The sequence below is a fragment of the Pteropus alecto genome, unplaced genomic scaffold, assembly GCF_000325575.1.
Source record: "Pteropus alecto unplaced genomic scaffold, ASM32557v1 scaffold5, whole genome shotgun sequence".
In the NCBI taxonomy this organism is placed as follows: domain Eukaryota; kingdom Metazoa; phylum Chordata; class Mammalia; order Chiroptera; family Pteropodidae; genus Pteropus; species Pteropus alecto.
In genome coordinates this window covers 25571076-25584507 of record NW_006441953.1, presented here as the reverse complement: position 1 = coordinate 25584507, position 13432 = coordinate 25571076, and the positions used below count along the sequence as shown (strand labels likewise).

The window sequence follows — 13432 nt, the reverse complement described above, 5'->3', positions numbered from 1 at the left end:
AAAAAATGGGCAGAAGACCTGAACAGGCATTTCCCTAAAGAGGACATACAGAAGGCCAATAGTCATGAAAAGATACTCAAGATCACTAATCATCAGAGAAATGCAAATTAAAACCACAACTAGATATAACCTCATACCTGTCATAATGGCTATCATCAAAAAAATCAAAAATCAAGTGTTGACGAGGATGTGGAGAAAAGGAAGCCCTTATACACTGTTGTTGGGATTGCAAAATGGTACAGCCACTACGGAAAAGAGTTTGGAGATTCCTCAAAAAATTTAAAATGGAGCTACTTTTGACCCAGCAATTGCACTTCTTGGTATTTACCCAAAGAAAACCAAAACGCTAATTCATTAAGATCTATGCACCCCGATGTTCACAGCAGCGCTATTCACAATAGCCAAGATATGGAAGCAAACTAAATACCCATCAATAGGCAATTAAAGGAGTAACGGTTCATATATACAATGGGATATTACTCAGCCATAAAAATGAAATCTTACATTTGCAACAACATGGATGGACCTAGAGGATATTATGCTGAGAAAGATAAATATCATGCGATTGCACTTATATAAGGAATTTAAAGAACAAAAAGAACAAACTAAACGAAAACAGAGTCACAGATACAAATGACAATCTGGTGATTGTCAGAGGAAAGAGAGTTTTGGGGGGCTGGGAGAAAAAAAGGCGAAGGGATGAAGAAGTACAAATTAGTAGTTACAAAACTGTCACAGGGATGTAGAGCACAGCACAGGGAATATAGTCACTAGTACTGTAATGTCTGTGTGTAGAGCCAGGTCGCTGGTAGAGTAATTGGGGGAATCACTTCATAAACTATAAAAATATCTAACCAATGTACTGTCTACCTGAAACTAATATAAACTAGAAATTTTTTTAAAAGATACTCCTCGTGCTTTAGTTTTCATGTATAAAATGAAAACAATAATAATGAAAGTCCTGACAGCTGTCCATAACTGACTGCAGACTTAGAGGCCTCATCAAGTCCACTCAACAGTCCTGACCAATGCCTGGGCACACACTCAGAGGTGAATGATGATTTTTTGAATGTGTGGGTTCAAATCAGGTGAAGACAACACAGAGAAAGATCTTGCAGGTTGAAAGGGAGCAACACCCTGCAGAGTCACAGAGGTGCTAGGAAACGAAGTGTGTGTGAGGAGTAGAACGGTCCTGTCTCAGCCCACGCTCAGTGGGTGCAGGGGATGCTGGATCAATGGGTGCAGGGGATGCTGGATCAATCTGGGTGGAACGAATAAACTTCCTGGAGTTAACAGAGCCGGCTCTCAGTTGGACCTGGAAAAGAAGTAGGTTCTAGGGAGCCCAAAGGGCAAAGGAAGGCCCAACGACAGGAAATGACCAGGGCGAAGGTCACCGTAGGTCTGGGTCAGTGCCAAGTCTTGAGGAGAGAGCCGGAAGAGCTGACATCTTGGGTGTAGAAGAGATAGGAATGGGTTCTGCCTCCTCCCTGGTCACGTGACTCTTTGCTCTTTGAGCGAGAGCTCCTGGAAAGCTTGCTAAGAGTGGCCCACATTTCAAAGGCCCCATAAAAGAGGAGCCCTGGGGACTGAGGGCCTCTGGTGCCCTTGAGCCCCAGCCATATCAGGGGTGACTGTTCTGTCACAACACTGCCTGTCGTGTCCTGCCTGAGACGTTCACCCAGGAAGACAATGAGATGACGTTAACCCAGCCAGCGTGTCCCATCACCACCACCTACATCCAGTCTGCCAAGGTAGCCTGAGCACCTACGAGGCACCCAGCACAGTGCTAGTCCTGTGAAATTACTGATGAGCAGGGCTGAGTCCCCGGCTGAGGGTGGGCAGGGACTCTGGAGCCACCGAACCCACAGATGGTACAGTTGTCAAAACCACTGCAGAACAAGCTTTGATGTTCTCTCCGTGTGACACATCTCTGCGATCTAGACATCAGCTTTGCAGACCTCTAACGTTACTTCCAAATCGAAAACTCTCTGTGGCTCCGTCTGTGTTCCAGGGACTGAGTGTTGAGGAGCTTACATTCCCCTGAGCTTTGTTTTTATTCAGGGATGGGGTAGTGTAAGGGCAGCCTTTTGGAAAGGAGTTTGGCAGCATGTACCAAGAGAGACATAAAACATCCAAATCTTTTGACCCCGTAATTCCATTTCTGGGAATTTATCCTAAGGAAATAACTCTAAATAGGGATAAAGTCTTATGCACAAAATTTTTCAATGTAATCTCATTTATAATAAGAAAAAATGGAAACAGCTTAATTGTCCAATAATGGAGGGAAGAAGATTAAAAAGATTATGGCACAACTATTTGATGGATATTGTTTGGCAGTTAATGGTTCCAAAAAAAATAATAGAGGAGAAATGCTTATGATATGATATTAAGTTAAAGAAGAAGAAGCAAGCAGATGATCCAGCAATCTCACCCCTGAGTATAAATACCCAAAGGAAATTAAAATAGGATATTCAAGAGATATCTGCACCCCCATGTTTATTCCCTGATCCAGCAATCTCACCCCTGAGTATAAATACCCAGAGGAAATTAAAACAGGCTATTCAAGAGATATCTGCACCCCCATGTTTATTACTGCATTATTCACAATAGCCAAGATATGGAAACAATCTAATTGCCCATCAACAGTTGAATGGATAAAGACGTGGACAATGGAATAGTATGCAGCCGTCAGAAAGAACAACATTTTTCCATTTGTAACAACATGGAATTACCTTGAGGACATTATGTTAAGTGAGATAAGTCAGACAGAGAAAGACAAATACTACATGATCTCACTTATATATGGAATCTCAAAAAGCCAAACAAATAAAATCAGAGAGTAGAATGGCGGTTATCAGGGACTAGGGAATGGAGGGAGAGAGAGACACTTAAGGGTACAAACTTGCAACTAGTAGATGAATAAGTCCTGGATATCTAATGTATAGCATAGGGAATATAGAAAACAGCACTATGATAAACATCAAACTTGCTAAGAGACTAAATTTTAATGATTCTAACCACGAAAAGAAATGATAATTACGCAATGTGCTAGAGGTGCCCTCACTGAAATGGCAATCACGTTATAATACACAAATGTAGCAAATCAACAGGGTGTACGCCTTAAACTACACGTTATGTGTCAGATATATTTCAATTTAAAAAAAGAAAGAAAAAGCAAGCAGCAATAGTATGTGGATAATATTACAAATCTTTGAACAAAAGATACATGCGCGCACACACACAGAACACAAAAATAACAGAAAAAAATAAACTAAAACGGTAGCAGTAGTTCTCTGAGAGATAGCGCTGTAAATTTTTGTACTTTTATTTTTCTACCTTTTTCTCTTCTACAGATGTTCTAATTAAAATAAATATTTAAAATAAAATATGTACATATTTAAAATAAAATATGAAGAACTTTATGTGACAATTATATTCGGCGTATAGAGCACAGAAAATGAATTTTGAGATAAACAAAAGCACATATATATTGATAAAAAAATTTGTAAATTATGATTAGGAAAAAATATTAGAAGGAAATCACTCACAAGAGTATACAGACACACACACACACACATACACACACACACATACACACACACACACACAGCCAAACAAAAACCAAAATCTGTTGCTGGTTCCGTTAGCATCACTGTCAGTGTTTGGGGGGTTCTCTTACCTCTCCTTGACCAAAGGTGCCATCTACCACAGCCCTTCACTCGTGTCTTCCTCCAATTCTTCTCCACATGGCAGTCCAAGAGAACTTTTTAAAATGTATGTACGGTCTTGTCACACACGTACCCTTCACTTGCTTCTTATTGCTTTTCAGATGAACTCCAAGCTTCGCAACAGACCTTCGACTTCCCTGAAGTCGGCTTCTGCCTCAGCCTTCACCCTCATCTCTTATTCCTCTTCACAGTCTTCTGCTCCAGCCTCTTCGCCGGCTTTCTCCCACTTTCTCCAAGGTACCCTGTTCTCTCTCAAGGCCAGGCTTTTCCCCCAGCTGGTAGCTCCTCCTGGAAAGCCTGCTCTACGCCACCTTCTTACCATTTTCCAAGATAGTCTTCAGTCATCCTCCCAGTCTGAAAAAGTTGCTTAGGAGTTATTTTCTCAGAGAGAGATTCTCCAACCATATAGATGAGATTATTCTGAAAAAACAGATCGAGAGCCCCGAAGAAGTGTCACCAAAGACATACACTTTCCAGCCCCAGCAAAAAGAAATTCTAAACATTTTAGTTAACTATCTTCAACTCTGACTTAGACTTGCTCCTCCCTCCCCAACAGAAACCGTATTTCTTGAGTAGCTATATGCAAAAAGCCAAACCTTGACTTCACCCCATATACAAAAATTGAAAAGGGCTGCAGACTTAAATGCGATACCTAAAACTATAAAATTTCCAGGAGAAAAAAAATCTGTGACCTGGGGTTTGGCAGAGATTTCTTAGACAAAACACAAAAATACTAAGTATAAAGAAAAAAGTTGATAAATTATACTTAAAATTAAGTACTACTCTTCAAAAGACACTGTTAAGAAAATAAAAAAATTAAGTCATAGACTGGAGAAAATATTTGTAAAACACACATCTTATAGGTATCTAGAATACGATCTGGGATAATACGATATTATTAATTCTCAATTGTCCACAACAATGGATGTTTATGTCTATAAAAATGCTGTAGTGACTTCTCCGGGTGAAGTCGGCAGTCAGGTGTTGGTGAGAGGCTCTGCTGTGCAGGGGAGAGAATCTTGGAACTGATACAGGGGACCTGAGATCAAATTATGGCGCTGTGCATAAAAGGGATCTTTGGGCAAGTCACTGTCCCTCACTGAAAGTGTGTTCTCATCTATAAAATGGGAAGGTCGAGGCTGAGGACCTTTGAGATTTCTTCCTTCTCTAATGACATGAAATTCCCTCTGGAATGTGAGCTGGGTCCACCAAGGTTCTGTGTTCCTCTTTAAACTTCTCATCTCCAAGGCCTGGGGCAGCGTCTGGCCCCTGGGAAGGATCAATGACATTCCTTTATTCAATGAATGGATGAATTGCCTTTTTTAAAATATACAAACCACTTTTCTCACAAGCACTCATATTATTCCCTACAATCAAAGCAGATCCAGTTCAGAAACCAAACTGAACCTTTATAGCTTGTTGAACTCACCTTGAAAAGCCAAGAAAGTGACAATAGGATCACCTCTCCTCAACATCTTTATTATTATAACCAAACTGGGATTGAGAGAGAATCAACAGCCTGATCAACCCTGTTCCTACCACCCCCAGGATTAAGACCAGAATCTTCCATGGCCAGGAGAGCCCTGCCTGGTCCGGGCACATCCTCCCTCCAGGCACTTGCTCTCCTTTGCATCTTGCAATAGCATCTCAGAGTCATCCTCTTCTACCTCAGGGCCTTTGCACATGGCATTCCCACAGGCTGGAGGTGTTTTTCTACCCCTCTTCCTAGTTAATGCCTATTCCTGTTTCTGGTCAGATGTCATTTCTTTAGGCAAGCCCTCCCTGACCCTTAGTCGTGCCTAGGTCGACCTGCCGAATGTTCTCAGAACACACTTCACTTTTCCTTCAGAACCCTCTCTAGAGTTTACTGAATTCATCAAATGGTCCTATCTGTCCTTCATGGGATGTAACTAAGAAAGGAGCTCATTTTTTTCCTATCACTTCTTCTAGTCAGATTCCATTGGATCTTCCTCTCCTGCCCTTTCATGATATCTCAGGCAAATTCCTTAGCTTTCTGGTCACTTTTGGTTACAATCTCATTAGTGAATTGTGACTCATCTCTAGATATTAAAAAAGATAAATCTAAATCAAAACTTCAATCTCACCTCCAATACAAAGCCTGTTCGTTCCCTTCCCATGTCTTCTGCTCGAGATGTGCTACGGTTTTTCACTCTTCCCCATCTCCTACCCCTCTTTCCACTTTGGGCACATCTGGAGTCAGATCAGGAGAATTAGAAAAACACGAGGAAAGTATTTTTCCTTCATAGGTGCCGCTTGCATGGTGCTCTCCCGGCCGCCTGTGACTGCTCTGTGTTCCAGGTCTTCAAATATTGGCTCTCTCTGCTTGAACATATTCTCAGGGTCATTGGGAGTTTTCTGAAGGACCTCCACACTGCTCAGTTCACTGATATGGGTGATTCACTCCTTAGCTGATACCTCGCATTTCCCCTATACCAGCTTCAGCTTCTGTACTCAGTCATATACTCAAGGGCTTCTTACTGGCTCTCTTAGAAGGATGCCCTCCTGGCTCAAGAGGTCCCATCGAGATGGCTCAATCCCACCTCTTGGGAACTCATATATCCTCGCCTCTCCAAGAGCTACCCCTGCACTGCTCCCGCTGCGGCAGCCAGGCTTCTGCCTTCGGAATTCTCTCGTTTCTATGGCCACATCAGACATCAAACGCCAGGGCTGGGTCAGGCTCCCCCACAGCTTGTTTATCACATTTTTCTGATCCCATGATAGTTGTAAGGCTTTCAGTTTCACAGCTCAGTTTATGTCAACCAGGGAAGAGGATAGAGGGTTTCTTTCTTGCAGGCACCTCTAATCCTATCAGTGAACTCTTGGGATCCTTGCCACTTGGCTAGAGGTGGATGTCCCTCCTCCCTTCCGTCCCTCAAAAGAAGGGAGAAGAGAGACCTTCGGCACTCCCTCATCAGCTAATAGCCCTCTACCTTAATGGCTCTCTTTCGAACTTCTAAGTTGTTTGGTTTTTTTTAATGCAGATAAAAAGTAGATGGTGATCAGTGCCAGGTCCAGCTGGTTTTTAGCAAGACTTAAATGAATCTGTGGGCACTAATTGCCCATTTTTCTCTGCTTTCGGTCCTCATCTGAAACTCCAAGATGATGGAAATTCTGAATTAACATCCTATTAAAACATAGTTTTATGATTATTTGATAACTGTCTGTTTTCCCCCACTAGACTTTTCCTCTCTAAGGGCTCTATGTTTACTCTTCATTGAATACCAAGATCAAGCATTCAGAACCTGGTGTGTAGTAGTCACTCAATAAATATGTGATCAGGCAATGAATGAAAAAACAGGATGAAAGAAGTAGAAGACCAGATCTGTATCGCTGAAGCTTCCTGGTTTGGAAGGATCAACACAGGGGGCGTCATTGGAGCCAGAGTGGATAAGGTGAAGAGTCCCAGAGCCTGGCTGCCATCTGAGTTACCCATAAAGCTTTAGAAAAATATAGATGTCTACACCTGATCCACTGGTGTGCTGATTCAAGAGATCTAGCTGAGAGTCAGCAAGCTAAAGTGCGTAAGAGAGTCCAAATAATGTGCCGGGAAGGTTAAGAGAGGGCAAAGCTCTGCCTGGTTGAGAATAACAGGGAGGCTTTCTGGCAAAAGCAATGCGTAAGGACAAATGTGAACAGATGAAGAAAAGGGTCTTGGCTAGCAGGGAGTTGCAAGCTAGAGGAGATGAACTACGTGAGGCACCGAGGCTGGAAAAAGATTATATTCCTGGCAGAAGCCGGTGCTATGGGGAGAAGGAGGAGGAGCCAGGTGTATAATCCACCTGACTACAAGCTGCTTGGATGCAGGAACCTGGAATGGGAAAGTCAGCAACATCCTAGGGAGATACATGAAATAGCGGTCAGACTGCCTAAATTTCTCATCTATGTAAAAGGACTATGATAAAATTACTCACCTCAAGAGATGACGGTGAGGATTAAGGGAGATAATGATGTAATGTCTTGACACATAAGTGTTCATTATATATCAACTAATTTTTTTTTTTTTTACTAATTATAGTACGTAGAATTGGCATCTATACGTTACAGTGGTGTGCTGAGTCAGCTTAGACCGGCCGGCAAGGGTCAGTTCTGCACACATCTTCCCAGCTCTGCATTTAGTGAGTGAAGATCAGGTTGGTAGCTTAAAATTGGCCGTAATGGGAGTATTTACACCAAGGATATTGACAAAGCTACAAATCTAAACCTTTTTCATGGGAGCTAGTTTTCCAATACACTGTTAAATGCTCTGTGAGCATTAATTGTATCAGTCTATATTGAACCGAATTCAGTTTAAAAATGAGTTAAAGGTACAGGAAAACAAAATTACCAACTGAGAGGGAAAAAATTACCTGCCCAGAAAAAAGAATAAAAACATGGCCTTGGCATGAGAAGCTGGTAAAAATAGAATCTCACTTTTTACTCTAAGTCAATATTCCCCTCAACATATTTTTCTACCCATCGGTTTTTGCCACGGTCTCTAAAATAAGTGTGAAAATAACAGTGAAATAGGAACTAATAAACTTTAGCTGTATCTGAGGTCTTAATGCTCCAGGAGACAATTCAAAGGTTTGCTCTCTCTGCGAAGAAGAATAAGTACACAAAAATATAGATCATAACAATAATAATATTAATAATGAAAGAAAAAAATCAAATATTGCAGAACAGAAAAATTACTGTGATACTTGAACAACACAAAAAAATCTAATCTTCAAACACTAACGGAAATTAAGAAAGTTGTGAATGATACAGAAAAAGCAAATATGAATACCCATGAATTGTACCAACACTTGGCCAAGTTAAGGCAGAAAAATAAGAATACATCTATCTCTTTCAGAGGTCAACAAGCAACTCATCCCTTTCTAAACTCTTTGACAAAGATTGTGCTATTCCAAAGAAAAGTGAATGGGAAAAGCTCTTTAAGAGTCATCACTTATATACAAATCAATGAATATACCCAAAGGCTAGAATACCTAAAATTAAACTTGAAAGAACTGGTATTCTAGTTCAGCCTTTTATTTATTTATCTTTATTATAGTGACATTAGTTAACAAAATCCAGTCAGTTTCAGGTTAGTTCGGCCTTTTAGAAGTCTTCAGTATGGAATGTAGGGGGACAGTCAGGACTCTCTTACACATGACAATAAGTTGTTCTGTGACATTATGTTAAGAGTGACATCATGAAAGCATTTATCCTCTATGACCTGCTTTGCCAGTTCAAGTTCAAAAGCCGTCATGCCATTTTTTTAAAATTAGTTGCTAGGATCCTATTTGCTTTTATAGCAGGTAGACTAACCAAGATCCAAATCTTCCCTTCCGTGAATGATCTAAGAATTCTAGGGCCTTGCTTGGTTCAAAGGGTCCTTCCTACTTCCGACCAGGCAGAAAGTGAAAAGCAAAACCTTTGATTGTCTGCTCTCTCTGTTGATTTACTGCTGCCAAATGGTGACATTAGTCACGCCCAGTCCAGCAGATGGTTGTCCATTTGCAGGTGACTCTCCTGTTATTCCCAGCATCCCCTGGTCATTAAGCTCCAACATAATGACTCTCTTAATCCACTGTCATGTGTTTGACTGTCCCCCAAAGGATAGCTGCTGTGACAGAATGACAGAAAGCAGACAAACTTTCAGTCTCATTCATCTATTGTACCCAAACTGGCCACCCCCAAATCCTTTAAACCTTTTTGCCTAGATTCCCGCCTACCTCCCGGTCAGTGCTATTCTGTTGTCTGCACTGTCTTTTCTTCACAGCAGGCTTTGGAACAGACCAACTCTACAGTCCAGGACTAATATTTCTAAATGTACATCATGGAGAGAAGGAGTAGACCCTCAGTTCCTTTCTTTCCAGAAAGCACTGACTGCTTTAAGCAAATAATTTCAACCCCTCTCCAGTCATGGGTCCCTGAGAAGAAAAACCTTCATTAAGCAACTGCCAAATGCTTCCTTTTATGTACAGCAGGAAAAGAATCACATGAGTGACTTCTCTCAACGACAACAAAAGTCTCCTTCAAGGTGACTTGTATTTCTACCTAGAAGTGGCTGGCACCATTTTTTTAAAATTCTATCTCATCAGGCACAAGCACTTTGTTAGAGTATGTTAAGAACTGTGAGGAAATCTAGAAATTCTCAGGATAACTATTTTATTTTGAGGATGAGAAAACAAACCCAAGGACTCTACCTGATTAAGATCCGACCCTATAAAATGGTGGTTCCCAGTGGGGAGGATAGAGTGATGGTGTCTAAGGGTACAAACTCGTAAGAAGTAGTAAATAAGCTATAGCTATCCAATGTACAGAACAATAAATTAGACAATATTATTATACCGTAATCGTGTAATGTGATAAATACAGCTACAATGGCAATCATATTATAATATGTAAATATATCAAAGTGACAGGCTGCACATCTTAAACTTATACAATGTTACATGTCAAATTTATGTATTAAAACTAATTCTACTCTAATTTAGCAAGAAAACTGTGTCTCACTTCTGGGTTTAAGGCATTGTTTTTACTATCCCCTGATGGCACTCAGATTTTGGATGGCCAAAAAATTCAAAAGACTATTTCCTCTAGATGAGAGCGTGGACAGCTAAGGTGAAATGAATCTTATCAGAATGGGCCAAGCCCACCAATCCTCTTGGTGAAATTTGTGGTCCGTGTCCACTTCCGTAACTTCGGAAATATTTCTTCTAATTATTGTTCTCAATTGCTCGAGAAGAATGATGGAGAAAACAAGATTAAAAACAATTTTTCTCAGTCATTTAATTTCCATAAGTGACACCATGAATTATATATTGCCGTTGCCAAGGAGACATAAGAAATATGTATTAGAAGGAAACAAAGAAATTGATTACATAGAAAATGAGTCATCAAATGATTTGGAGAACCATTCTGCCTTTTGAGTTGTTATGATCAATTCTCTATAGAAACAAAGATATATTAGTCTTCTAAAAATACCCAATCATTTATCCACTCGGAAGAGAAATAAGAAAAAGATCAGTATTGTACTGGTGACTCTCTCATTTTACATCACATAGAATGATAGGCCATTTTCCTGCCTTATTTATCAGACTAGGAACATCTCTTCCTGTGATTCCACGAGGCACCACCCAATCTAGGATCTGAAGACGCTACCTTGAAAATTCTCAAATAAGAAACAACTTTTCTCTAAGTTAACAACTACTTTCCAGTCAGTGAGTAATTTTTATTTCCTGAAACATCCACGCAGTGGAAAACAAATGAAGAGGGGAAAAATTAAGTAAACAAATGTGAAAAAGAGGCCACGACACACAGAGATAGACGAGCCTCTAAACTTTGCAGTCAACAAAGGCAGCCACTTGGGGTTTATCTCAAACAAAATCATAATTTTAACCGACCCCTGATTGCGCCTCACCCAACGAATGACTTCCAGGGCCTCTGGCTCTTTGGGACTAACGGAGAAAATTATTTTTAGCACAAGTATTTGGAAACCTCTGAGAATTTGGATCTGTTTTTCTGTCTGGTACCAAAGCAAGCTTCTCTCTGGGCTCTCATGAAAGATCCTGTCTCTTGTGGATTTAGAATCCTGGAGCGACACACCATCCCAAAGCAAGGTATAGTGTTTACTCTTTTTTTTTTTTTAGAATTTTGGCAAATGTAGATGCAATGCCTGTATCATTATGGTAGTTTTTGAGTGTATTAAACAGACAGCTCTATATAAAGAATCCATGGAACTGAAGTCCTAGGTTCAAATCTCTGGTCTGACACTATCTTTGTGACCACAAACAAGTTATCTGACATCAGCTGCCTGTCCAACCTACCACCAAAGGGTTTTTGGGAAGATGATGAGGCCTTAACATTGCTCTATTGACTACAAAATATTTGACAAATGTCAATATTTATTACGACTGTGCCATCATAGCATTTTCCGTAAAGTAGCCAAGGCTTTATAAATCATGAACAGTTGATAAAAATAAATATGGATGAAAATTTTTTTCTTCATTCGACCTTTGTTGAGACTCTATTGTAGACCAGTCTTTGTCCTGAATGTTGGTGCCACAAAGTTTATATTTTGGAGGAGAAAAAAACAAGGAAATAGTCATAACACAATGTGGTGTGTGGTCTTCTGGGGTGAGCAGTGACAGGAGATGGGAAGGCAATTCATGGCCAACAGGAGAAGCCGGTCTAAGAAGGAGAACTGAGACCTCAGAGGCAGAGCTGAGGAACCACGAAACAGAAGGACCTGGAATGTGAACACACAGGGTCCCCATCCCGTCTTGCTCACAGTGCCACTCCTAATGCAGCGAGAGAAGGAAAGCCTGCTGTTGTGAAATCGCTCTCTGCAGGCCAAGGATATGTCTCATTTTGGCCGTCCCTGGTTACCTACCCTCTTTCTAATGATTTCCAGGCAAAACACATTTTCAACTTGAATTAATAATCAAGTCCAGCCCTTTGTCATGAAGTAATGTTACCATTTCCTTCACATGACATAGGGGAAAACTCAAGGGTTTGGAGACAGAAAAGAGCTCAGTTCAAATCCTGCCCGAGCCCTATCTATGGCTGTGTGCACTTGGGCCCTCGGTCTCAATTTTCTTATTTATAAAATAAAAGTGGTGTGGGGGTTAAGTAAATGTTATCTCGAAAACACCTAACACAGTAATAAGACTAACATTATGTTGCCTACATCTCAGTATCTTTTGTTTAGTATTTTTTATTAGGGTAAAATATAAGTAACATTAAATTTACCATTTTTAAGTTATAGTTCTGTGGCAGTAAGTACATTCGCGGTGTTGGATGACCACCGGACCGCCATCCACCTCCAGAAGCTTTTCATCTTCCCCAGCGGAAACTCTGTACTCATTAAACACTGACTCCTCCTTCCCCAATCCCCACATTCCCTGGCAACCATCATCTTACTTTCTGCCTCTATATGTTTGGCTATTCTTGGTACATCATATAAGTGGAATCATGCAACATTTGTCTTAGCATAACGTCTTCAAGATTCTTCCATGTTGTAGTATGTGTCAAAATGTCCTTCTTTTCCAAGGTTGAATGATACTCTGTTGTACGTGTGCACCACATTTTGTTTATCCAGTCATCTGCAGACGGACACATGGGTTGCTTCCACCTTTTGGCTATTGTGAATAATGCTGCTACAAACACAGGTGTACAAATATCTTCTGGTCCCTGTTTTCACTTCTTTGGGGTATAAACCCAGAAGTGGAATTACTGGATCATATGGTTTATTAAATCTTTGGAAGAATCACCAGACTGTTTTGCATAGCAGCTGTACCGTTTTACTTTGCTACCAACTACAGTTTTTATTTCGTTCCAGCTTTATTGAGTTATAATTGACACATAACGTTGTGTAAGTTTAATGGGTACAAGGTGAAGAAGATTTGACACACAGGTACTGTGAAATGATTACCACAATTAGATTAGTTAACGCATTCATCGCCTCACATAATTATCATTTAACATTTAATATTTGCTGTCTCAACCATTTTCAAGTATATAATACAGTATCATTAATTATGGAAACCATGCTGTACATTAGATCCCCAAAATGTATTCGTCTGATACCTGGAAGTTTGACCATTTGATTCTAATGGGCTGAATTTTAAATGTGAACAAATGGAACTAATATCTCCCCATTTCTCCCACCCTCCAGCCCCTGATAACCACCATTTTATTCTGTTTCCATAAGTTTG

General features: G+C 40.4%; 1 protein-coding gene across 3 annotated transcripts in view; it reads left to right on the top strand.

Moving 5' to 3' along the window:
* C1QTNF7 (C1q and TNF related 7) overlaps nucleotides 1-13432 on the top strand; it is a 90422-nt gene that overhangs the window by 64430 nt on the left and 12560 nt on the right. Inside the window, exon 1 of one of the 3 annotated variants that reach the window (XM_006918986.1) lies at nucleotides 11242-11335. The exons of the other annotated variants lie outside the window; for them this stretch is intronic. Coding sequence (XP_006919048.1) covers nucleotides 11275-11335 — 61 coding nt within the window. The 5' untranslated portion in view covers nucleotides 11242-11274. Of the gene's footprint in view, nucleotides 1-11241; nucleotides 11336-13432 lie in introns of those variants that run through there. 3 annotated transcript variants of the gene reach the window in all.